The sequence below is a fragment of the Botryllus schlosseri genome, chromosome 6 (assembly GCF_051294905.1).
Source record: "Botryllus schlosseri isolate E-star chromosome 6, Bs_hap1, whole genome shotgun sequence".
NCBI lineage: Eukaryota > Metazoa > Chordata > Ascidiacea > Stolidobranchia > Styelidae > Botryllus > Botryllus schlosseri.
This window is the reverse complement of record NC_137241.1, coordinates 6606297-6633600: the sequence shown is the minus strand read 5'-3', so window position 1 is coordinate 6633600 and position 27304 is coordinate 6606297. Positions and strand designations below refer to the sequence as shown.

The 27304-nt window shown below is 41.6% G+C and overlaps 2 protein-coding genes across 2 annotated transcripts in view; both read left to right on the top strand.

Moving 5' to 3' along the window:
• LOC145440730 (uncharacterized) lies at positions 1-25921 on the top strand. Its single transcript, XM_080318469.1, has 12 exons — positions 1-172; positions 1001-1211; positions 1283-1389; positions 7217-7286; positions 7370-7502; positions 7625-7787; positions 11022-11190; positions 12629-12729; positions 12795-12866; positions 13174-13332; positions 25309-25489; positions 25554-25921. Exons 1-12 carry the CDS (start codon positions 77-79, stop codon positions 25664-25666), a joined length of 1575 nt encoding a protein of 524 aa, XP_080174595.1. The 5' UTR covers positions 1-76; the 3' UTR covers positions 25667-25921.
• LOC145440732 (WD repeat domain phosphoinositide-interacting protein 2-like) overlaps positions 11838-27304 on the top strand; it is a 227720-nt gene continuing 212253 nt past the window's right edge. Inside the window, exon 1 of the mRNA XM_080318471.1 lies at positions 11838-11845. The gene's annotated coding sequence lies outside the window, so the exon portion shown is untranslated. The remainder of the gene's footprint in view (positions 11846-27304) is intronic.

Below are 27304 nucleotides of genomic sequence, written 5' to 3'. Positions count from 1 at the left end.
TGAAACCATTATCCTGAATTCAAATATACTTTTGAAGGCCTACTGACTACATAGCACGTAGACCTACGCCGTAACAATGCCTTTTTGTGGTGGAGATGTATCTGTTCCGAATATATCACTGCATGAGCTTATGTGGGAGAAGATGCTGACATATGGAGGGCGCATTGCAATCGTGAGATATTTGGAAATAACTTACTGAACTACCTATATATCATATATCATTATCTATCTTCAAAGATACGATATTTACTGTTTTCCATAGTATTGAAATTGGAATACGATTTAATATGGACAGGCTTGTAAAAAATAAACCAGGTTCGTGATTGAATGACGAGTAAATGAGAAATGAAAACATTTACATATTAGTTTGTATCAAAAATATTCCACTTTTTTAATGAAAAATATTTCCAAGTTCCGTCATTACTGCAAATTTCGAACGCTTTTCGGTGTTATAATGGTCTGTAGAACTGGAGTGTAGGCATAGGGGGAGTAAGACAGTGCCTCACCTGTCGTCAGGATAAGTAAAAGAAAATAATTAAAACCTTCAATGCGTATTGGTATTTTTTCTAGCAATGTTCATAAATGACTAATTTTGAAAGTTCTATATTTATTGTTCAAAAACGTGCAGTGACGGAGAGATGAGGCACTGGTCAGGCACACAGGCGCCGTGCTTAACCTCCGATATCCTGATTTATCATTAACAGCTCAGATATAACATTACCCGTAATTATTCGAATTCCAGTTTTGCACGGATTCTGAAAATTGTGATGATGACAGAGTACCAGAATCCCCCAAATTCAACAAGGAATGTGAAATTCAGTTCAGTTAGACATAGTGTATATAAGTAAATTGGCTCACAAAAATAAATACGCAATTTTCTTCGTCCCGTAATGAGTATGTAATATGTGATAGGGTGGTCAAATCGATTATGTCCCGATTCTGTATTATTTTTATGAAGATTTCATTGACTTCTTGGCCTATTATCAAAACTACATTGCAGATCGATGCATTTCGGGATGATCTGTCTATTACCTACTTGGATATGTACGAGCATTCAAGAACATGCGCGGCTCATTTGCAATCCATTGGCATCAAAAAAGGAGATTTCATTTCCATATGTGCGTCTGGATGCACGGAATATATTTTTCTTACCATAGGAATTTTGGGATGCGGCGCCGTGCTAACTCCGTGCAATCCGAATTATCGAAAAGGTAGCACGTGCCTCTTCTATACTAAGTCAACACCTTAGATTTCAAATTGCTCTTTATCTTTCTGGGTTTAGACGAGATACTTGAACAATTCGCGGTGACTCGGCCCAGGATAGTTTTCGTAGACGAAGACACCGTGGAGACAATGGTGGCGGTAAAGTCGGAAATGTCATGCATTGAGGTAACTCTGGCGTCAATGTTTCGGCTGAACGTGACAATATACGCATTAATGTAGAGCAGGGGCGGGCAACTTCTCCAGTCGGCGGCCGGATATTAGAAAATTAAGTACTTCGCGGGCCGGATTACTGAATCGATAGATTATTTGCCCATTTATTCACATACACATTATACATGGTATAAATCGTATTTAATGATAGTATTTTAACGAAGCAGTGTTATTTAAAGCAATTCCTCGCCGATCATGACGAAGAAAATGTGTATTTGAGAACAGTATTGTCATGTGGTTCTCCAACTTTTTTTAACACGCCCCCCTATATTGATAGTGAAAAATTCCGCGCCCTCTTATCGTGACATCACAGATATTAAAGAGGTGAATCAGAATGCTAACCATCCCAACGGATAGTCGGATGGTATTAAAGGTTATGGCTATTGATGAGCGAATTCTCAAATATGAAATTCGGACAATAGATAGCGTAAAGACCATGAACTTGAGATAAATCGCGCGGAGCGCGAAAAAATTCTCAGTTAACTGTGGCTTCGCGCCCCCTTCAGATGCTTTCATGCCCCCAGCTTGAGAACGACTGTCATGCATGCACCACCATGTCTGATTCTCTCTGATCAATCAACACAAGGAGCAATCCTTAATTAGGATTTTAATTTGTTCGATAAGCCAGGTACCCTAAATTTACCAAGATATCAATTCATTAGGGTTGAGTATAGGTTGCGAGATAGTGTAGTGGTATAATCCACAGCTACAAAACCCAATGTGTTGTGTGTTCGAGTCCGACTCAAGAAGTGCTGCCTAACTGTTTTAGGTTTCTCTAGGCTCCTCCTCGCCATCTCATCGGCATACCAATTAAGCGGTGTCTCGCAAAAGCCTGTACGTGTGTCGTGCTACCAGTTGGTGGTTAGGGAATCAAAAATAAGAAATATCGGTCTGGTGTAAATGGCAATTGCAGTCGACCAACACCATGATTGCTGCAAACAATATCGGTTCTAGGTACATAGTCAATGCTGACAATGCAACTCTTCTCGCTTCGACGAACTTACCCGTAAGCTCCACTCTCGCACGCTGCGCAGTGCGCACACACGAATATATTAACATACAGTCACTCAAATTTGACGTAGTAATCAAGTAGTGGGGAATCTCGGCAGACTGATCGTCCGCGGGCCACATTATCATGTAAGACGGGAAGCTGCCCGCGGGCCGGACAGAATGCCCTCGCTGGCCGGATCCGGCCCGCGGGCCGTATGTTGCCCGGCCCTGATGTAGAGCATAATCGATTGGCCACCGAGATCCGTCAGAAATTCTATACAATTATATAGGTGGCCTACTAGCCTGGAGTACTGTAAGGTGTGTTACTTTCGTTCGTTAAAGTGATCAATATCAAGTTTGATAATACAATACTTTTCGTTTAGAATTCACCGCATTTCAAACCAGAATTATCGTCAAATTAAAAATAAAATTTATGTATTTTACTCCTCTAATTTTAATCTGCAACAATCAGCAGTTTTGGTGGCAATAGTATGTTTTATTGGATTAGTTCCAGATGGATTAAAAGTCGCTATTTCTTCCGACGCGTGAGTATAGTATATCAAGGTTATAGCATTGCTTTCAAGGAATATCATTCTAGTTCCAACCTGACATCACAGGGATAAACATGTATTTATCGTCCTTCTGAAGACTAAGAGATCATCAGTAGCCCTATTCTTATATTTTCCCTAGTATTCAAGTAGGCTTTATTCACGTACGGAATGAGAATTGCATGAACACTACTTCTACTTCATGAGTGTTTTTCGCCCCTGCCTGTAAAAATCCTCGGGGGAGCGATATCATCCACTTTGGTTCCAATTAGCTACACAATGGAATATTAAACAACGGACACCACTCTCGACAAAGCATAGATTTTTATGCACTTTTGAATATTATTACTAGGATAGGCCCACTCAGGTCAGGTCAGCACTTCGCCAGCCCCCCCCCCCCACCAAAAGATAACGCTGCTCTATGGTCCCCATTAGGGTGGTAAACCAAACGTCTGAGGGGTGGAGCCCCATAACAGGATATGCGTTTTAACCGCTTGTTTGAGAGCGAAATTTGGTATACTGATAAATGAGCCGGTTCATGTCGTTTAATCGCCTAAAATTTCTATAGCTCGTGATTGATTTGGTCAATAATATCGGAAATTACATACCTAGGTAGCACGGCTACTTGGGTACCACAAGGTATCAAGGTGAGGTATTTTCTGGGGAACCATGTGGGTAACCCACCAAGCTGATAGAGAAGACAATATTACGACCCCGGTCCTTGTGGCAGTGACAGTGTATGTGGGCCGAGAATTTGATGTAGACACGTGCTAAGGGGATGTTAGGTAAACCCTACACGTTAGTTATCTTTAACATTGTATACTGTACAGTACATACCTGCTACCAACACTCACTCAAACCAAAAAATATATACGGTAATCTGAGTGTATAATATAACCTTCACGGTGGGTGAGTGAGGCCATCATCACTGTTTAAGTGTAATCGTTGAGTTATATTTTCAACAGAACAAGACACACACAATGTACAATGCGATAAGATACAAAGCGATGTCATGAACAGATAGGAGGATCCCGACCGACGCGCAGTTGCCGTCTTTTAGACTGACATCTACCTCGGCTTAGAGTGCCCGCCGTCACAGTTACTCTCGACGTTGATCATTTTCGAGGCCACGGCCCTTGCTAGCGCTTTCCATAACTTGTGAGTGCATTCTTTCGTCGAGTCATTCTCGGGTCTCTTGTCGCAAGAAGAGGAGCCCGGACAAACCTCCAACGGGAGTCGAACCGAGGCCGCCCGATTCTTAGGCGCTTATCGTCACCAGTACCCGAATTCAATTCATATGGTGGTGGAATTCAATTTGGAAATGTCCCAGCGACCAGCATCGCAAATGAATAAATCGGAAACCGATTATAATGACTTTACTATATAGATGAACAAACCTTGCTGTAGGAAAATATAATAGAGGCATCTATTTCGGAAAACTACTCGGTCACATGTGGGAGCCGTATGAAAAGTCGACCAATCTTCATTGACGAAAATAACAAGTTCCAATTATTTGATCACAGAAATTTTACGAGTAAAATTAATCCTGAGTTAAAAATAATAGATACAGATAAGGGATAATGGTAATGGGATCTACGCAAAAAAATTATACCGCACGCTGTGAGGAATTGAGTACTCTAGCAACGGAAATTTAAGTTTACTGCAGTGTGACAAACGGTCAATTTTAAATAGTTCAAATCACATTGACGAAGTAAAGCATGGTAGGGGTTTTAATGTTCGAGGTTCGAGCAACCAACAGGGATAGCATAATAGCTAGAAAACTTTACTACATATGGAACCACCTTTATTATTCGATGAAATAAACCAAATAACATTGATGGAAAATAAGGTTGATTCCTGTGTGGGTGATATATGGGAAATCTGAGCTCCTCCATAAGTGGATTTCTCATGTTTCAAGATGATTTGATATCAAAAACTCAACAAGTAAAACTCCCCCGAGTTCAAATTGATAGGTACAATTAGAAGAGACTTATTGCAATCTACCTGGGATTGGTATGGTATAACCACGCATCGTTATGGATGGAAATCCCGCTTGGTTTCGATGTGGGTTACATGCAGGGCCGTAACAGCACTTCGTCAGGCCCCCCCCCAAAACGTTGGTCTTGGGCCCCCCATAGGGTGATAGACCTAACTTCTGGGGGGCTTCGCCCCCCAGACCCCCCTCAGGCTTTACCCTGTTTATGGATATTTATCATCTACATTGGGGGGGGGGATTATTGAGTCAGCTTTTGTCGCCTAAGCGCGCGAAGCGCAAAAAATTTCTAGAATTCATGATTGAATCGGTCACTATGATCTGGAATTGCATATATATTGTTATCAATTTTTATCTTCTCTCTGCTCACGTAATCAGATTTGCCGGTAGAGCTGAGTGACTTGTGTTCGAAGAGGTAGGACCACTCAATAATAATTAAACATCTTCGGGCGTATACCCGTTGGCAGGAACGAAACACCACCTCGTCAGGGAACCTAAAAACTTGGGTCTTGGGCTCCCATAGGATGGTAAAACGACCCCCCCCCCCAACCACGTTGTTCGCGTTTTTCACGCAATCAGCTGTACCGTACGGTATAGTGAGCCAGCGCGAGGCGCGAAAATTTTCGGTAATTTATGATAAAATCGGTCAATCAGATCGGCAATTGCATATATATTGCTATCACTTTCTTGTTCTCTCTACTCACGTAATTAGATTTACCGGTAGAGATGAGTGAAGTGTCTTGACGACGGGAGGGCCCGTAAATAATAATTAAACATCTTCGGGCGGGCGGACCCGTTGATATGACTTCGTTACATGATGTTATTTCGTGACTTCCAGTCTGCTAAATCAAAAAATATAGAATCGCATGAACGTACTAAACGGAAAGACGCACACGATTTCAAATTGGTATTTCTTCACTGGCGTAAATTTTTTCTCAGCGGGATGGTATTTGTCTTGTTAGGTTCAGATTGCCAAGACGGGAACATTCGGCGCCAGTCATTTAGGCGCCTATGGACAATTAAGCCTATATGTATTTTGTATATATAGCGAAGTCTTCGGTCAGCATAACGGCATAGTCCTTTTCGGCAAAGGTTTTCTCGCTGCCGATCGTTCTGGCACGCTTCTTGGAGTCTCATGTTATATGGCCTAAAACTTGATTGTATGTCTTGGTGGGTCGTGGTGCGGTAATGGCCCAATACCCAGTAATAAATATAAATGGCATCTGGAATTCGCGCGCAGCGCGAAAAAAAATTGAAAAAATTGCATAAATTAAAAAAAAAACTTTATGATTTATTCTAATTCACGAAATAATTTTGGGCCCCCTTCGAGCTCGGGCCCCCCCCAATTGGGGGGTTTGGGGTGCGGCAGTTACGGTGCTGGTTACATGTTACTAACCCATTCCGATCATTCATCCCACCTAACCACTTAAATTCCACCTGGATACCAAGTGGGCGTGCTAGCTGGGTATATATTGCTGTATTTTTTTATCCTAGCCCTGCCCAATTAATCTGACTTACCGGTAAAGCTGAGTAAGGTGTTGTATTGGAAAATGTATGGCCCGTAAATAATATTTAAACATATTTGGGAGGGTCCGTTGGTATAATGACTTCGTAACATAATGTTATTTCGAGACCTCCTGTCTGCTATATGAAAATATATTGAAACCGCCCTAACGTATTATACTACAAAACGCACACGATTTCAAATTGGTATTTCTTCACTGGCAAATATTGTTTCTCTGCGGGATGACATTTTTCTTGTGGGGTTCATATTGCCAGGGTAGGAGCATTCGCCGCCAGCCATTTGAGCGCATATGGACAATTAAACATATATGTGTCGGTGTATCGAAGTTTTCGGTCAGCGTAAGGGCAGTCCTTTTTGGCGAATGTTGCCTCGCTATCGATCGTACTGGGACATTTCTCGGAGTCGCATGTTACATGGCTTAAAACTTCATATGTGTTGGCGCGGTGATGGCCGACGCAGAAATGCCCATTTCGAAAAATAACGCGTATTACTTTCTCGAGGGAAGGGTACCCAAGAATCAAGATATTCGGCAACATTAAATCACGCGTGGCCCAAAAAAAAAGCTTGAATAAAGTTGCATAAATTTTCATGAAAATACTCTTTAATTTATGTTCATTAGCGAAATAATTTTGGGCCTCGTTCGAGTTCCCCCCTCCCAATTAGGGTCTGGGGTGCAGCAGTTACGGTCCTGGTCCTACTTGTATGAACTCGAAACTCTTTCACAAGGAAATATTTGTGATTGGCCGAAGCTCAACATTTCTCACGGTGGATCAAATATTGAAGGACGGAAATTCAGGTAATATTGGTAGATCCACAAGACTGTTATTTCTAACAATCGTAAGTACAAGCGATTTCATTGTATTTTCTTGTTTGTTATAGAATCGTTGCAAGTGGTGGATATTGACCCAGAGAATGACCTTGCGACTGCACCTTATTCAAGCGGAACTACTGGACTTCCGAAATGTGCTATGATGACTCATAGAAACTACGTTGCCTCGGCAATTCTTGGGATGTAAGTTAGTAATTCTGAATTTGGTACAAAGCTATCCTCGACAATATACCGTATACCATACTTTGGTATTGCAACATTTCCCTTAACAGGATTCGATACTTTCTGAACTTCTGAAATTACAGATTTCCCCCGACGGAGGGCCGGCACACCATTTATTGTAACCGGCCCATGTACCACATTGATGGATTCGGAGTTGCATTATCCGGTCTGAGAATTGGGGCCAAAGTCATTTTAGATTGCGACTGTCAAGTACCTAAGATGCTAAAGATGATTGAGAATTATCAGGTGAGCATGAATGTTATGATGTCAGTTGCAATTTAACCATGTTGTACATATAACTCCCGATCCCGAATCAGTAGGCCATATACTGTTGCATTGGTAAAAATATGACTTTCTACGGACATTCCTTGAGGACGCATGTATCACGTTCGATATACCGCTTACTTTGACTAATTTACTGACTCTGCCTCAATTATTTAGCCCGGTCACCAAGTTTTTTTCCATGCAGCATGCATATATAGGTAGCCTATATGGCAGGGACAGGCAACATGCGGCCAGCGGGCCAGATCCGGCCCGCGACGGGATTTTGTCCAGCCCGCGGACAGTTTCCCGTCTTACATAATAATGTGGCCCGCGGCCCCAGCCTGCCGAGATTCCCCACTACTTGCTTAAATGTCAAATTTTAGTGACTGTATGTTATTATATACGTGTGTGCGCAGCGTGCGAGAGTAGCTTGCGCGTAAGTTCGTCGAAGCGAGAAGACTTGCATTATATCGGCATTTACCATGTACTCAACCCCAATGAATTGATTGGATTGCACCGTGTGTTAATTGATCAGAGAGAAGCAGACATGGCGGCGCCTGTGTGACAATGCTTTTCTCAAATCCACATTGTTGTTGTCATTATCGGCGATAGATGGCTTCAAAGTGACATTGCAGTCGTTAAAATACATTCATTAAATACGATTTATTCCCGAGTATATGTGGATAAATGAGCGAATAATGTATCGATTCAGCAATCCGGCCTGCCGAGTACTTAATTTTCCTATATCCGACCCGCCGACTGGAGAAGTTGCCCGCTCCCGCTATACGGCAAACGAAAAAAAACTCTTTTTTTTGTTTCCATTGGCTACGCACCAGTGTTGGGTTGTCTTGAGTCAACCTAATCGTACGACTTGACTTGCAGAGATGAGCGGATTTGAAATTTCTATGTCCTAATCCAATCCCAATCCGAACCTTCAAATCCAAGTCCAAATCCTAATCCATAACTTTTTCATATTCAAGTCCATGTCCAATCCGAATCCGATTCCAACTGGAAATTCAGAAAAAATACTAATTTATACAGTGAAGGGATTCGAAAATTTTCTTTCACAACCAACGATTCACTTGATTCAAGATAAGTTAGTAACCATAAGTACATTAATAACTGATCTGAATAAAGTTTGTCGCCATTCGCCACACGACATTTCAATCTCCCAGAAAACAGGTAAATCCAATCCAAATCCTAATCCGTTCCGAAAAATATGTCTAATCCAAATCCAATCCAAATCCGTCAAAATTTCACAAATCCTGTTTTTTCAAAACGTAATCCTAATCCATGCTCATCTCTGTTGACTTGACAGTAGTCACTTTGCAAAAATGACTTGTCATGACTTGACTCGGCGCTTCAGAAATGTGGATTGACTCGTGACTCGAAGCTAAATTTACGAGTCAATTTCAAGTCATCAAGTAAACGATGTCGACCAAATCATTTTATCTTGTGTATGTTCGGATTGCTCGTGATTCGCCGTTGTCACATGTAAGAACAACAAGTCATTGTACGTTTCACTGATCCTCGATTGTTACATCACAAATATATTGACCACAAACGAAACGATCACAGCCTACGTTGTCGTAGCAATAGTAGATTCATCTAGTAGCAACGTATCTCATTGTTTCTTGATGGTCCAGTGCTTACATTGCGCAGTGGTCACATTTACCAACCCTCTTGTTTAATTTAAATCGAACGAATATTGTTTATGCGTTCATGTTCTCACGGAAGTGTATGGGTAGTGCATTGTACCATATCAATTTGTATCAACTTATAGAGGCTTTGTATTCGATCCTCTATTTTGGCTGATAATGACAGAATGTAGCATGTGGGTAATAGGGTAGCCCAATGAGCATGCGACACAATGAAAAACTACGGATCAGCATGCAACACTCTTTAGCATGCGTCACTTTGGCATGTGGTTTCACAGCCCCATAACTTACCCTAACCCGTAATCAAAACTTTTATACATCCTAATCCCAAACCTAACCCTAACGTAATCCTCAGTCTCAACCATACCCAGCCTTGACCCCAAATTTTACCCACATGCTGAAATGTCGCCAGTTTCCAATTGTGGCATACTGTTATGCCCACGGTCCAGCTAATAGCTATAGCTATACACTATACAGTTACTCCATAATTTTACTAGCAGTTCTACGTGTGCGTGAGCGATACAACGCCTTTTTGTATATATATTAAACTTTATGTTCGTTATTTGACTTAATGATTAATTGAATGATTAATCATTCACCCAGTTGGCAAAGTTTAATGACTTTGCATCATCACTCATACTTCGAAAATTCAATTTGACTTGACTTGACTCGTGACTTGACCTGACTTGACTCGAGTCGCCTCCAAAAATCGATTCACTTGACTTGACTCGAGTCAAAATGTGCAATGACTCCTGATGTTTTGTGACTCGAAGGTAGTGACTTGATCCCAACACTGCTACGCACCATAAAAGCAATCAGTAAATGTTATTTAATATCACTAAGCATTAGTTCTTTAGTCGCGAAAAGCGTGAAATTGAATGACTTACGTCGATCATGTTAATACTTGCATAAATTACTCTCTTGTCTTGGCTCATACAATTTTATTACCGGTGGAACTGATGTAGGTTGTGTCCTCTAAAATTTGGGTCACGCAATGTTACAATATAATCAAGTCCTGTTCAGGTTAGAACCAATGTTCCCTCTACTTTTGGACGAGTCTGCGCATACTCAACAATTTACTGCGCAGGCCCATGGAGAGCAGTGCGTAACGACTAAAAAAAAGGTCATCACTTCGGATTTTTTGTGGCAACTTAGATTTTCTGTGCGCAGAGACCGTGTCAGCACTGCGCATTTGCGCACGTGCGCAGCTTAGAGGGAACATTGGTTAAGACTATTCATGGGGTTTCGCGTGTTATCTTCGGCCGAGTCTATTATTAGCAATTACTTTGTTGAATCACGTCGTTATTTCGTGAACTCCGATGAAGATTGAAGATGACCGTACTTTTGGCTATTCTACGCAACACATTGGACTCGGATATGCACAAACGTTCTACAGAGGATTGCGTGAAGCACGAGGCACGAAACAACTTTCCGTTGCAGTAAATTCAGCATATATTACATGTGGCGATAGCACTGGTGCAAAAATTTACTCTCGCGAACCCCAGAAATCCTGACATATACGCGGTGTAACATATCCATGAATGAAGGTTTTCTGCAGATAACTACAATACCATCGGTAGCTTCGGATCTGCGACAGATGTTAGAGGCAAAGGAGCGTCACGTGTATGACTTGTCGTCTTTGAAATGGATATTTAGCGGTGGAGCAGTTCACGCACCTGACCTCATTCGTAAAGTAACGAAGGAATTCAAATGTACTTTGATATTAGGTATAGTATAATTCACGATTCCACTGAGCTGACGTAGCTCGGTGGTCACATCTCTGCTCTTGCATACCCGAGGTCTGTGATTCAATTGACTATGACTGTATCCCAGACGAACAGCCGCTGGTGAGCGGTTTCACTCCCTTTAGAAAGCACGCATTGCGTTGCGAAGGGCCTCTCTGAAGTAAAACTGGTAAAATCGACATGCGCAGATTTGAGCTGTGGTAACGCTACGATTTTGAGAAGGCAAAAATACTCTCTCATGGTTGCTCAGTAGGGCTCTTCAAAAATGACTTTTTTTTCTCAAATCGTACTGGCTACTTGATGAAATTGTTAGGTTACCTAATTTGAGCCTACACACAAAATTTGGTTCAATTCCAGCCAGTAACCGCTTTGCTACAGGAGAAGAAAGTTTCTATTTATTATATAAAAATAAATAATAAAAAATTTGAAAATTTACTGTTCACCCCATGAAAGTGTTAGGCTGCCTATAGAAACAATGCTCACCAAATTTGGTTCAATTCCAACCAGTGGAAGCGGAGTTATTGCCGTCGAAAAATTTGGATTTGAATAAAATAGTACTTACGGTGACCGATTCTTTGTTTATTTATTATAGTTCTGCTGGAGTATTTGGAGTATTGGAGTACTTGGTTGTATTAAGGTAAGCATCGCCTTACTGGACGCTGGGCGGTGCGAAACCCTAGCGGTACAACCGATACTTCCAATCACTCTCACACCCAAGAAGAGTATGGCCTTGGGCCTTCATATTCCGACCCCGGGATCTGTGTCCGCTTGACGGGCCAGTATCCCAGTCACAAGTATGGTGGCGGCGGGACAAGCCTCCGCAGACGCCCCCAGCCAAAGCCTGCTTGTGACAGCTGTTAGTACCAACAGGTGAAGAAACTTTGAAGGGAAAATAGCAACCAGAAGCAACCTAACTGGGAGCTCTTGGGTACTTTGGACTCAAGAGTGACCTATTAAGGCGCTTGTGGCAATAGTAACATGGTGTAGTGCCATGGGGCTGCCACAAGCGTAACGGGGTGGAGGTTTACTGCGGTTCCTCCCGGTTACCCCTAAAAATAAAAAAAATAAAAAAATGAGCATCGTTTCTATAGACAGCCTAATACTTTCATGGGGTGAACAGAAAATTTTCAAATTTTTTATTATTTATTTTTATATAATAAATAGAAACTTTCTTCTCCTGTAGCAAAGCGGTTACTGGCTGGAATTGAACCAAATTTTGTGTGTAGGCTTAAAATACGTAACCTAACAATTTTATCAAGTAGCAAGTACGATTTGAGAAAAAAAGTCATTTTTGAAGAGCCCTATTGCTCAGTCGCGCATGATAAATGTTAATATCCAACTCGATGAAGGAGATCAGAGTTTAGCTTGTCTATTCGTGAATTTGCAGTTGAATATTACAGATACATACGACCCATTACAGAATATGGTATGACCGAAGTGGATTCGATGACCCTAACCATGATATCAGAGAATGATCCTCCAGTGTCCGCTGGGAAAATCCGACCTGGAATCCAAATTAAGGTACGGTGATGTGTCTGCGTGTAATCAATTGATTAGTTTTAACGATATTATGCTCTGTTACCTAGATTTCAGATGTGGCGAGTGGGGAAGAGTGTGAACCTGGGTCGAACGGTGAAATCTGTGTTACAAGTGCGCAGGTATATATTTTCGATAGAAGTCTGTAACACAACAGAAAAAATATTCCGTAACGAACTACTCCTACTTTTCGAAGTACTTAAGTAGACTTTGCCTACTTATTCAATATGCTTTTCCACTAGTTCCACTTCTACTTGAAGGCATTAAACAAATTAGATATACCTTTGCATTTCAGATTTTATAAAGTAGAAAGACCTGACCTGACCTGACCTGACCTTTTCTGAATATATAAGTATAGGCGTATATATGCTATGGATGTTTTATGTGATCGGAAACGTCACCAACAATATTTTCTGTATCCCTTCACAGGTTACTAAAGGATACCTCAAGAATCCAGCAGCAAACACCAGCTCCTTTGACCAAGATGGCTGGTTCAGAACCGGTGATATCGGTTACGTGACCAAAGATGGACAACTTTTCATAGTAGATCGCTTGAAAGAGATAATCAAGTATAAACCCACACAACAGGTGGTAATGCAATGATAGATTTCAATCTATAATAGTATGTAGTTAACTGACCAGGATGTAGAGCCTACATATAGAATTACTGAGTCTTTACCAATGTTGCCACTCGAAGTTCGTGACAAAACACTATATTTGCCAACTACAGATCTACTACTACTCAACACTAGATCGACAACAAATACACTAGTTTTGAAATGTAGGGCAAATCTATTGCATAAATCATAAAATATGAGGGGGATGCATTACCACCAAAGAAGTTTCGAGAAGACTCAAAAAATAACAATTTCATCACGTTTCTGCAATCTTTATCAGACAATATTGATAATTATTTATTTCCCCATAACAAATTAAACTAAAACAGATTCTAGCGAATATAAATAATATCCATTTCATTCGATCCAATCCAATTGAGGGATATAAAAATTGGTGTGAGTGTCATGCCCTCACATATCAATGATTGGTTTTCCGGCTTTTCCGCAGTCAAAGGACCAAAGAAAACTACACAGTGACATTAAAAAAATTAAAAAACAACGAAGCCAAATCACTATAGGCAAGCAAGAATGTCCATGCAAAATTTGACTTTAGCGTTATGACGTCACACCATTTTTCAATTCAAATAGTGTACCCCAAGACATTTACATCCTTGACAACACCAGGGATATATAACTGAGTGTATATCCCAGGGCTGCACGGAATATGCAATCATTCATGATTAGGCCCAGGCAATTTCGGCCAGTTATCATATTCGCTTCTGTCATCGGCTACCTTTTCGGACTTAAAAATGGGTCTCAGGCTAGGATCTTCACCCTGCCAGTGATAGAAATGATGAGCGACAGCAAGGCAATTTACGTATGGAGTTTGTTCTTTTGCTAAATTAGCAAGTGTAGACGGATAATGATTATTATTCCTTAAAGTATATATAATGTAAAGCACATCAAATAACATCTTCATTTAAATGTATTTTTTATGAAAAACACTAGATTTGCAGAATTTTGATAAAAATACACTAGAACAATAGACCAAGTCGAAATACACTAAATCTAGTGTAAAAACACGAGGAGTGCCACCACTGGCCTTTACGAAGCTTACCGCTAAGGCACAAATATATGTAACATTCAAGGCAACAAACAAGATTTGAACATGAATATGGAAACAGTGACTAGTAATTTCAATTGTTACGGTATACTTTGCTAAATTGGCTTCATTGTGAACCTGGATTACGCATACGACGTTCGTAGGTTACTCAATCACGGTACCTAAATATACTTGACTTCAAAGTAGACGCCCATCCGGTTACGTTTATATATCCTGTAATATCCACGCATTGACATTAGTAAATGCATTTATGGTCTAAATTCCAAGGATATTTTTGCGGGGCAGTCAGAATTGGACTTGTGACTATATTTGTTACCGCGTATACCTAACTATGTTTTACTTCATTTTGAATATGGATTATTAGGCCCACGCATACGACATATGTATAGGCTCGGCACTCACGTAACATGCTTCAAAGTAAGCGCATTTTCATGTTCAGTGTATAGTGTTAGTACACGCATTACTATTAAAAATTAGGTTTCATGTTCAAAATTCCAAGCAGCTTTTTGCGGGCCGCATTTGGCGTGCGGTCCGCAGTTTGCCTAGGTCTGGCGTAGAGTATACACAATAATTCTCGAGCATTCTATGTCGTTCAGACGCATTCAAATGAGCCAAATATCGTAATTATGAATGTCATCATTCACATATTATCATTCATATATCATAGCTAAAGCATAAAAACTAAATAGGGGAGATGTGGTACCGATGGATCAAAAATTGGAAAATGATCGCTGGCCCCAAAATGTTCAGCCGAAAACAGCAGATCTTTTGCTGGCTCAGCACTTTGATACAAGCTCTACCTATCGCGCACATATACATGAAAATCCGTCTTTTCGAAAAATATTTATGGACGTTCAAAATTTGTTGCTCGAACGTGTCATCTGTCTCCACCCGGTGGGTCAATGGCACACGACCCGGGGACCTATGACACATATACCCAAAAAAACTCAGATGTAACAACTTTTCTTGCTCAGTATTATAATCTAAGCTATAGCAAGCCGAAGAAAGATGTTTGATGGCAACCGTCAAGAAAAAGTATATATATTAACTCAAATGTTGTCATAAAATCACGTTTCGATTTAGGCTCGGACTTATAAATTTGAGGGAACATACATATTGCCCGAAAATCGACAGTGTGACTTCCAAATACCTCGTTATAGCGATAAAACATCATATGCAATTATTACATAAAGATTTTCTGTACGTAGGCAAGTTTCATTTGTTTCATGATTAGTATGCTTGATTATTTTGCTTGATTTGGCTATTGTATCATCGGTCCCCACCCTACGAATTTTATACATGAATCGAAAAAAATTCCACTCAAGGAAAGTACTGAAAAAAATAATAGGTGCCATTAAATAGCCTGACACGAGCCCTACACTTCACAATAAAAATGATTGCTGGTTTGTTCGTGTTGAAGGTGACAAGGAAAAATGCATATGTCGATCTAAATTTAGTTTACACCCCCAAAACAAAAAACATTTGTGAGACCCCATAGCTCGCGCACTTCGAATTTTTTTGTATGTAAGGAAAGATTTTGCCAGCATGCAATTGTAGACAAGTTCACGGAGTGTAATCATGGAATTATCATAGAGAATTTTCAATTGAATAGCATATTCATATTAAAATGAACCCGAATATTTTCGGCTGACACTCGTCAGGGGTAATCGTCAGCAACTAGTAGAGAATTCGAAAGAACAGCGTATATCAACAATCGTAGCACAAAATATGACGTCACCAGCACGAAATGTCGAATACGAGAGCGTTCAATGTACTATTTTTAGATGATACACGAACTCTTTTTGTTGACACAGCCTTGGCTGGTGTATTTTGATAAAAGTCGACTCCAAGGCGCACAAATGAAAGTGTGAGCGACCCTTTCCGAGTATGCGAAATCTGTCGTCTCGATAATTTTTCGCACAGGCGGGATTATCCAACAAGTGTTTGCCAATTGCAGAATTTATGGCCTTTGATTGGTCCGCATCAATCTTGAGCGGGTGAGTTAAGGGTGAGCTTTTCATCGAGCGTGTTCTAATGAATCTAGGGACATGCTGATTTATGCGTTCCTGCAAGCGCTTTGACGTTCTTCCCACGTAGCCACAATCACAGTGGCACTTAAATTCATAAACTACATTGCTTTGCTGAAGTGCGGGTAGCACGTCTTTACGTGTTGCGGGGAGCAGTTGCGTTGTCGTGAAAATCACGTTGGTCTTCACTGTGTCGTAACACTTATTGACCGCTGAAATCAATTGCTTTTCAAAGCGGGTGGAAATAGGCCCTATCCAAGGTAGATGGATGTAAACATCTTTGGTTGTTCGTTCGGTAGGCTCTGTTGACTTTTCTGCATTGAAATGTGTTACTTTCCTCTCTATGCCACGGTTGATGACATGTTCAGGGTAACCGTTATCAAGTAAGATTTTCCGGATATTGTCAAGTTCTGAGTTCAGTTTATTACCCGAACATATCATCAACGCTCTATGCACGAGGGTGCCTATGAGGTTGATTTTTCTGCGGCTAGGACTAAATGAGTTCCAACGAAGGTATTGGCCAGTGAATGTCGGTTTCCGGAAGATTGATGTTTCAAATTTATTGGTATCATGTTTTTCGACTAAAACGTCCAAAAATGACAATGAGTTATTTCGTTCTTTTTCAATTGTGAATAACAGAGCCGGGTGAAGCGAGTTTAAGTGAATGAGAAATTGATCACAGTCTATCTCATTTCTGAAAATGACAAAAGTATCGTCTACATAACGTCGGTACAACACCGGTTTGACGGACACACGCTGGGTGAGAAGCTCGACCTCATAAAATCCAACGAAAATGTTAGCCAAAGTAGGTCCCAAGGGAGATCCCATCGATATGCCGTCTATTTGTTTATAGATAACATCGTTAAAGCTAAATTCAACAGAACATGTAGCTGCCTGTAAAAGTTCAACAAAAACTTTTCGCGGCATTGATGGTGGTGCTAGCTTACCGCCGTAAAGCGCGTTCGCACAAATATCGATAGTCTCTTGCAGCGGAACGTTTGTAAAGAGACTAGAGATATCAAATGAGCTCAAGAACACTTCTGAATCCGGCAGGTTCAGGTTTCGCATCTCACTGGCGAAAGTGAACGAATCACGAACACATTCGGTGCCGTACAGTTCGCGAACAGGTTCCAAGATGCCGATAAGCCATTTTGCCAGTTGATGTTGAGCAGACCCGATCATGGACAGTATCGGTCTCATGGGCACGTTTTCTTTGTGAGTTTTTGGTAGTCCATACATGCGTGGTCTTTGCGATCCCGTTGGTCTGATTGAGCTATATATTTCCGCAGTCAAGACACCGTTTTTCTTCAACGCCAGCAGTCGGCGTACCAGTCGTGTTTCAATTTTGGCTGTGTTATCGAATTCAGAAACCGAACCAAGCGAGATAAATTTGGTTTCGTCATGCAATATTGATTCCATTTTCGAAATGTAGTCAGCTTTGTTTAGAATGACAACCCCGGATCCCTTGTCTGGTTTAGTGATATGAATTTCAGTGTTGGAGCGTAATGCTTTGATAGCGAGGAAACACTCCTTGTTCATCAAAAAATCGGCCTTGTCGATGGGGCACCCGCAATACGAATGTGCCAAATCTGATAACCGAGCTTTAAGAGCAGGTATATCCTCGTCTGATTTCGGTTCATGGTGATCTAATTGGCCGATCAGAACTTCAAATTCTGCAAATACCTCCTCACTCTTGATGGCGGTCGGCGGTAGGCAAAAGTTGAGCCCATGGGATAAAACGAATTGTTCAGTCGGAGTGAGCTCGTGATCTGATAGGTTTACGATGTTCCTTTTACTGGGACTTGCGTTACTACCAAATCGCTGGCTGACCAAGCGGTTGATACTACGTTCGTTCTTTGTTAAATTCTGCTTTTCTTTGATAGTGTCTATCGATGCCAAATATCGGCAGAAGCGAATCAAGTCGAAAAATGACAGGATACTGCGCACTTCCTTCTGCAGTGATCGACAAACACGGCGAAGGGTGGTGACCAGCTTCTCGTTCTTCCCAATCTCATCATATAAAAACGCGCGCTCCATTGTAGGATTGAGGCGGGCGCGAGACTTTTCTATCCTGCTTTTGATAAATGCTGGCAACGTCTTTTTTGCGATACAAGCCTTCAAAAAGGCTGTTGTTGATACTGCAGTTCTTAATCTTCCCCTAGTCTTTATCAGCTGGTTTAGGATACGCAACTGACCTTCACTGTACCGCTTACGGAAATATTTGAACAGCTTCTTTGAGGTACAGAACTTCAATATACAATTGAATAGCATATTCATATTAAAATGAACCCGAATATTTTCGGCTGACACTCGTCAGGGGTAATCGTCAGCAACTAGTAGAGAATTCGAAAGAACAGCGTATATCAACAATCGTAGCACAAAATATGACGTCACCAGCACGAAATGTCGAATACGAGAGCGTTCAATGTACTATTTTTAGATGATACACGAACTCTTTTTGTTGACACAGCCTTGGCTGGTGTATTTTGATAAAAGTCGACTCCAAGGCGCACAAATGAAAGTGTGAGCGACCCTTTCCGAGTATGCGAAATCTGTCGTCTCGATAATTTTTCGCACAGGCGGGATTATCCAACAAGTGTTTGCCAATTGCAGAATTTATGGCCTTTGATTGGTCCGCATCAATCTTGAGCGGGTGAGTTAAGGGTGAGCTTTTCATCGAGCGTGTTCTAATGAATCTAGGGACATGCTGATTTATGCGTTCCTGCAAGCGCTTTGACGTTCTTCCCACGTAGCCACAATCACAGTGGCACTTAAATTCATAAACTACATTGCTTTGCTGAAGTGCGGGTAGCACGTCTTTACGTGTTGCGGGGAGCAGTTGCGTTGTCGTGAAAATCACGTTGGTCTTCACTGTGTCGTAACACTTATTGACCGCTGAAATCAATTGCTTTTCAAAGCGGGTGGAAATAGGCCCTATCCAAGGTAGATGGATGTAAACATCTTTGGTTGTTCGTTCGGTAGGCTCTGTTGACTTTTCTGCATTGAAATGTGTTACTTTCCTCTCTATGCCACGGTTGATGACATGTTCAGGGTAACCGTTATCAAGTAAGATTTTCCGGATATTGTCAAGTTCTGAGTTCAGTTTATTACCCGAACATATCATCAACGCTCTATGCACGAGGGTGCCTATGAGGTTGATTTTTCTGCGGCTAGGACTAAATGAGTTCCAACGAAGGTATTGGCCAGTGAATGTCGGTTTCCGGAAGATTGATGTTTCAAATTTATTGGTATCATGTTTTTCGACTAAAACGTCCAAAAATGACAATGAGTTATTTCGTTCTTTTTCAATTGTGAATAACAGAGCCGGGTGAAGCGAGTTTAAGTGAATGAGAAATTGATCACAGTCTATCTCATTTCTGAAAATGACAAAAGTATCGTCTACATAACGTCGGTACAACACCGGTTTGACGGACACACGCTGGGTGAGAAGCTCGACCTCATAAAATCCAACGAAAATGTTAGCCAAAGTAGGTCCCAAGGGAGATCCCATCGATATGCCGTCTATTTGTTTATAGATAACATCGTTAAAGCTAAATTCAACAGAACATGTAGCTGCCTGTAAAAGTTCAACAAAAACTTTTCGCGGCATTGATGGTGGTGCTAGCTTACCGCCGTAAAGCGCGTTCGCACAAATATCGATAGTCTCTTGCAGCGGAACGTTTGTAAAGAGACTAGAGATATCAAATGAGCTCAAGAACACTTCTGAATCCGGCAGGTTCAGGTTTCGCATCTCACTGGCGAAAGTGAACGAATCACGAACACATTCGGTGCCCATGGGCTCAACTTTTGCCTACCGCCGACCGCCATCAAGAGTGAGGAGGTATTTGCAGAATTTGAAGTTCTGATCGGCCAATTAGATCACCATGAACCGAAATCAGACGAGGATATACCTGCTCTTAAAGCTCGGTTATCAGATTTGGCACATTCGTATTGCGGGTGCCCCATCGACAAGGCCGATTTTTTGATGAACAAGGAGTGTTTCCTCGCTATCAAAGCATTACGCTCCAACACTGAAATTCATATCACTAAACCAGACAAGGGATCCGGGGTTGTCATTCTAAACAAAGCTGACTACATTTCGAAAATGGAATCAATATTGCATGACGAAACCAAATTTATCTCGCTTGGTTCGGTTTCTGAATTCGATAACACAGCCAAAATTGAAACACGACTGGTACGCCGACTGCTGGCGTTGAAGAAAAACGGTGTCTTGACTGCGGAAATATATAGCTCAATCAGACCAATGGGATCGCAAAGACCACGCATGTATGGACTACCAAAAACTCACAAAGAAAACGTGCCCATGAGACCGATACTGTCCATGATCGGGTCTGCTCAACATCAACTGGCAAAATGGCTTATCGGCATCTTGGAACCTGTTCGCGAACTGTACGGCACCGAATGTGTTCGTGATTCGTTCACTTTCGCCAGTGAGATGCGAAACCTGAACCTGCCGGATTCAGAAGTGTTCTTGAGCTCATTTGATATCTCTAGTCTCTTTACAAACGTTCCGCTGCAAGAGACTATCGATATTTGTGCGAACGCGCTTTACGGCGGTAAGCTAGCACCACCATCAATGCCGCGAAAAGTTTTTGTTGAACTTTTACAGGCAGCTACATGTTCTGTTGAATTTAGCTTTAACGATGTTATCTATAAACAAATAGACGGCATATCGATGGGATCTCCCTTGGGACCTACTTTGGCTAACATTTTCGTTGGATTTTATGAGGTCGAGCTTCTCACCCAGCGTGTGTCCGTCAAACCGGTGTTGTACCGACGTTATGTAGACGATACTTTTGTCATTTTCAGAAATGAGATAGACTGTGATCAATTTCTCATTCACTTAAACTCGCTTCACCCGGCTCTGTTATTCACAATTGAAAAAGAACGAAATAACTCATTGTCATTTTTGGACGTTTTAGTCGAAAAACATGATACCAATAAATTTGAAACATCAATCTTCCGGAAACCGACATTCACTGGCCAATACCTTCGTTGGAACTCATTTAGTCCTAGCCGCAGAAAAATCAACCTCATAGGCACCCTCGTGCATAGAGCGTTGATGATATGTTCGGGTAATAAACTGAACTCAGAACTTGACAATATCCGGAAAATCTTACTTGATAACGGTTACCCTGAACATGTCATCAACCGTGGCATAGAGAGGAAAGTAACACATTTCAATGCAGAAAAGTCAACAGAGCCTACCGAACGAACAACCAAAGATGTTTACATCCATCTACCTTGGATAGGGCCTATTTCCACCCGCTTTGAAAAGCAATTGATTTCAGCGGTCAATAAGTGTTACGACACAGTGAAGACCAACGTGATTTTCACGACAACGCAACTGCTCCCCGCAACACGTAAAGACGTGCTACCCGCACTTCAGCAAAGCAATGTAGTTTATGAATTTAAGTGCCACTGTGATTGTGGCTACGTGGGAAGAACGTCAAAGCGCTTGCAGGAACGCATAAATCAGCATGTCCCTAGATTCATTAGAACACGCTCGATGAAAAGCTCACCCTTAACTCACCCGCTCAAGATTGATGCGGACCAATCAAAGGCCATAAATTCTGCAATTGGCAAACACTTGTTGGATAATCCCGCCTGTGCGAAAAATTATCGAGACGACAGATTTCGCATACTCGGAAAGGGTCGCTCACACTTTCATTTGTGCGCCTTGGAGTCGACTTTTATCAAAATACACCAGCCAAGGCTGTGTCAACAAAAAGAGTTCGTGTATCATCTAAAAATAGTACATTGAACGCTCTCGTATTCGACATTTCGTGCTGGTGACGTCATATTTTGTGCTACGATTGTTGATATACGCTGTTCTTTCGAATTCTCTACTAGTTGCTGACGATTACCCCTGACGAGTGTCAGCCGAAAATATTCGGGTTCATTTTAATATGAATATGCTATTCAATTGTATATTGAAGTTCTGTACCTCAAAGAAGCTGTTCAAATATTTCCGTAAGCGGTACAGTGAAGGTCAGTTGCGTATCCTAAACCAGCTGATAAAGACTAGGGGAAGATTAAGAACTGCAGTATCAACAACAGCCTTTTTGAAGGCTTGTATCGCAAAAAAGACGTTGCCAGCATTTATCAAAAGCAGGATAGAAAAGTCTCGCGCCCGCCTCAATCCTACAATGGAGCGCGCGTTTTTATATGATGAGATTGGGAAGAACGAGAAGCTGGTCACCACCCTTCGCCGTGTTTGTCGATCACTGCAGAAGGAAGTGCGCAGTATCCTGTCATTTTTCGACTTGATTCGCTTCTGCCGATATTTGGCATCGATAGACACTATCAAAGAAAAGCAGAATTTAACAAAGAACGAACGTAGTATCAACCGCTTGGTCAGCCAGCGATTTGGTAGTAACGCAAGTCCCAGTAAAAGGAACATCGTAAACCTATCAGATCACGAGCTCACTCCGACTGAACAATTCGTTTTATCCCATGGGCTCAACTTTTGCCTACCGCCGACCGCCATCAAGAGTGAGGAGGTATTTGCAGAATTTGAAGTTCTGATCGGCCAATTAGATCACCATGAACCGAAATCAGACGAGGATATACCTGCTCTTAAAGCTCGGTTATCAGATTTGGCACATTCGTATTGCGGGTGCCCCATCGACAAGGCCGATTTTTTGATGAACAAGGAGTGTTTCCTCGCTATCAAAGCATTACGCTCCAACACTGAAATTCATATCACTAAACCAGACAAGGGATCCGGGGTTGTCATTCTAAACAAAGCTGACTACATTTCGAAAATGGAATCAATATTGCATGACGAAACCAAATTTATCTCGCTTGGTTCGGTTTCTGAATTCGATAACACAGCCAAAATTGAAACACGACTGGTACGCCGACTGCTGGCGTTGAAGAAAAACGGTGTCTTGACTGCGGAAATATATAGCTCAATCAGACCAACGGGATCGCAAAGACCACGCATGTATGGACTACCAAAAACTCACAAAGAAAACGTGCCCATGAGACCGATACTGTCCATGATCGGGTCTGCTCAACATCAACTGGCAAAATGGCTTATCGGCATCTTGGAACCTGTTCGCGAACTGTACGGCACCGAATGTGTTCGTGATTCGTTCACTTTCGCCAGTGAGATGCGAAACCTGAACCTGCCGGATTCAGAAGTGTTCTTGAGCTCATTTGATATCTCTAGTCTCTTTACAAACGTTCCGCTGCAAGAGACTATCGATATTTGTGCGAACGCGCTTTACGGCGGTAAGCTAGCACCACCATCAATGCCGCGAAAAGTTTTTGTTGAACTTTTACAGGCAGCTACATGTTCTGTTGAATTTAGCTTTAACGATGTTATCTATAAACAAATAGACGGCATATCGATGGGATCTCCCTTGGGACCTACTTTGGCTAACATTTTCGTTGGATTTTATGAGGTCGAGCTTCTCACCCAGCGTGTGTCCGTCAAACCGGTGTTGTACCGACGTTATGTAGACGATACTTTTGTCATTTTCAGAAATGAGATAGACTGTGATCAATTTCTCATTCACTTAAACTCGCTTCACCCGGCTCTGTTATTCACAATTGAAAAAGAACGAAATAACTCATTGTCATTTTTGGACGTTTTAGTCGAAAAACATGATACCAATAAATTTGAAACATCAATCTTCCGGAAACCGACATTCACTGGCCAATACCTTCGTTGGAACTCATTTAGTCCTAGCCGCAGAAAAATCAACCTCATAGGCACCCTCGTGCATAGAGCGTTGATGATATGTTCGGGTAATAAACTGAACTCAGAACTTGACAATATCCGGAAAATCTTACTTGATAACGGTTACCCTGAACATGTCATCAACCGTGGCATAGAGAGGAAAGTAACACATTTCAATGCAGAAAAGTCAACAGAGCCTACCGAACGAACAACCAAAGATGTTTACATCCATCTACCTTGGATAGGGCCTATTTCCACCCGCTTTGAAAAGCAATTGATTTCAGCGGTCAATAAGTGTTACGACACAGTGAAGACCAACGTGATTTTCACGACAACGCAACTGCTCCCCGCAACACGTAAAGACGTGCTACCCGCACTTCAGCAAAGCAATGTAGTTTATGAATTTAAGTGCCACTGTGATTGTGGCTACGTGGGAAGAACGTCAAAGCGCTTGCAGGAACGCATAAATCAGCATGTCCCTAGATTCATTAGAACACGCTCGATGAAAAGCTCACCCTTAACTCACCCGCTCAAGATTGATGCGGACCAATCAAAGGCCATAAATTCTGCAATTGGCAAACACTTGTTGGATAATCCCGCCTGTGCGAAAAATTATCGAGACGACAGATTTCGCATACTCGGAAAGGGTCGCTCACACTTTCATTTGTGCGCCTTGGAGTCGACTTTTATCAAAATACACCAGCCAAGGCTGTGTCAACAAAAAGAGTTCGTGTATCATCTAAAAATAGTACATTGAACGCTCTCGTATTCGACATTTCGTGCTGGTGACGTCATATTTTGTGCTACGATTGTTGATATACGCTGTTCTTTCGAATTCTCTACTAGTTGCTGACGATTACCCCTGACGAGTGTCAGCCGAAAATATTCGGGTTCATTTTAATATGAATATGCTATTCAATTGTATATTGAAGTTCTGTACCTCAAAGAAGCTGTTCAGAGAATTTTCAAAGTATTTTCGGTCCTAGTGATCCATCGGTACCACATCTCCCATACATGTTTGAAAACGAGTCGCATGTTAAACATATGCCCCCTATATGCATTTTCATGTTATACACAACCACGCTGTAACGAGAACCGTATTACAACCCGAAACCGCATTTTTCCTAATATTAATTCAATCTACAGAGTGGAAAAGTCGATCTGATATCTCCGTCTGAGCTGGAGGTGGCTATCGGTAAACACCCTCACGTCACTGACGTCGGAGTGGTTGGCATACCTGACGAAATACACGGCGAAGTACCGATCGCATTCATCGTCCCAAGTGATCACAGTGTGTCGGCCGAAAGCATGCGTCAAAACTTGAGCGGTTAGTCTCCGGTCTATTGTTAATCAGGGTATTTCGGCATCTTTCACGCATGAATACAATTTAGAACAAATTTTGGATTGCAAGCTTTTGAGAAAGGTGGAGTTCGTCTTCGCAATCCCCGTATCTGCAACCGGGAAGATACAACGTGGCGTCTTGAGAAAACTTGCTGGATTTTGAATGTATATTTCAATCTTGTCCTGCGCAGTTTTAGTTACCCGAATTTGAACTGACCGACTATATATACAGCTTATGTGTGATGGAAAACTTTTCGATGTATCGAGATCGCAGCTTATCATTTGTCGCGTTCTAAAAATGAGGTGTACGTTTTTGTCTATAGACACACAGGCAGGGTAATAAAAAGTTTTGTGATGGTGACATGTCAATGACTTTGTCTTCATATTATACCAATAAAGTAGTTCTGTGTGAATGGTAGACATGTATGGTCTCACGTGTTTTCGTACAATGTCATCTACCCGACTTAATTAGCAACTCCCGTTGCCAGTGCTAGCAGACAGTTTCAAAATGTGGATGATGGAACCTATTTCGTTACTTTATTGATAGAGCAGTTCATGTCAAATTACACCCGATGCGTTTATAGCCTCTGGTCCATGGAGATCAAAACCATATATTAGTTTGAGGTTTAAGTTACCGGCGTCCACATTACAAGTTAATGGTAACTCGTCGCCACCGATCTTCAACATGTGGTCATAGCCGTGGAAACATAACGCATGTCTGATCCGCATAGAGAAGGTATGAAAGAAAGTTTGTATTTTTCCATCATCTGCACGTGATTTCTAATCCAAAATGTATATTTCACGTATAACTTAAAACCTCGAGTGTCAAACCGAATTTTCCTTTGAAGAACGATAAACCCATACGGATAGATGCACAACACGTGAGTCACGGTTGAGTATACCCAGGGAGAGCTAGCTATTGTCGATCTTTTCGTGAACAGAACCTGTATGCAAGCGGCCGTACGACATTGTTGTCTGGGGTAGGTTCGGACTGTGTTTGCCACTCAGACGCCATGTCTGTGGTATGTTTGCATTGTGTTGCCACTCGGACACCATGGTTTGGCTAGGTTCGGACTGTGTTGACACGCGGACACCGTGTCTGCAGTCTGCAGTCTGGTATTTTCAGACTCTGTTGAGTCACTCGGACATCATATCTTGATTTACAACCGTTGGCCAAGATCACGTTGATTTGGCACGTCTCTAAACTATGGTGCTCTGATATGCAGGCCTGTAGCACCAATCATTTATATGCCTGCACACATAATCTGCGCTATTTTATTGACGCATTTATCGGCGTCAATAGAATAGTACAAACTACTGTATTTTCAAAATGGCAAACTAGAACAAGAGCTACTCCCTTTTCAAAACTAACCCCTAGACCTAACAATAAAACTACCCGCTTTTTTAAATCCTCAACTACAACTAGGGTTACAACTGACAGCCTTTAAAATCCCGCAACTAACTAAAAAAAAGTCTAAGACACAAATAACAAGATTCGATTTCGAAACAACTCATAAAGTTTCATTTTATCGGAATCGATCGAATTTCCACTCCACATGAAGATCAATCAGTACAGGGCAGGGTCTCAACCCTCATAACCCACTCCTGGCAACGACACTGGTACTAGTGATGACTCTCAGCAAACAATGGCGGCAAGAATATCACGCAACAAGACACCTGTATCACGATTCCATCCAAATGACGACACGTGTTTCTCTAGTTGTTCGGCAACTGCTTTTTTCAAGTGCGTAAGTAGAACTAGAACTCTGTAACTACTCACTTTTCAAAACCCACAACTAGA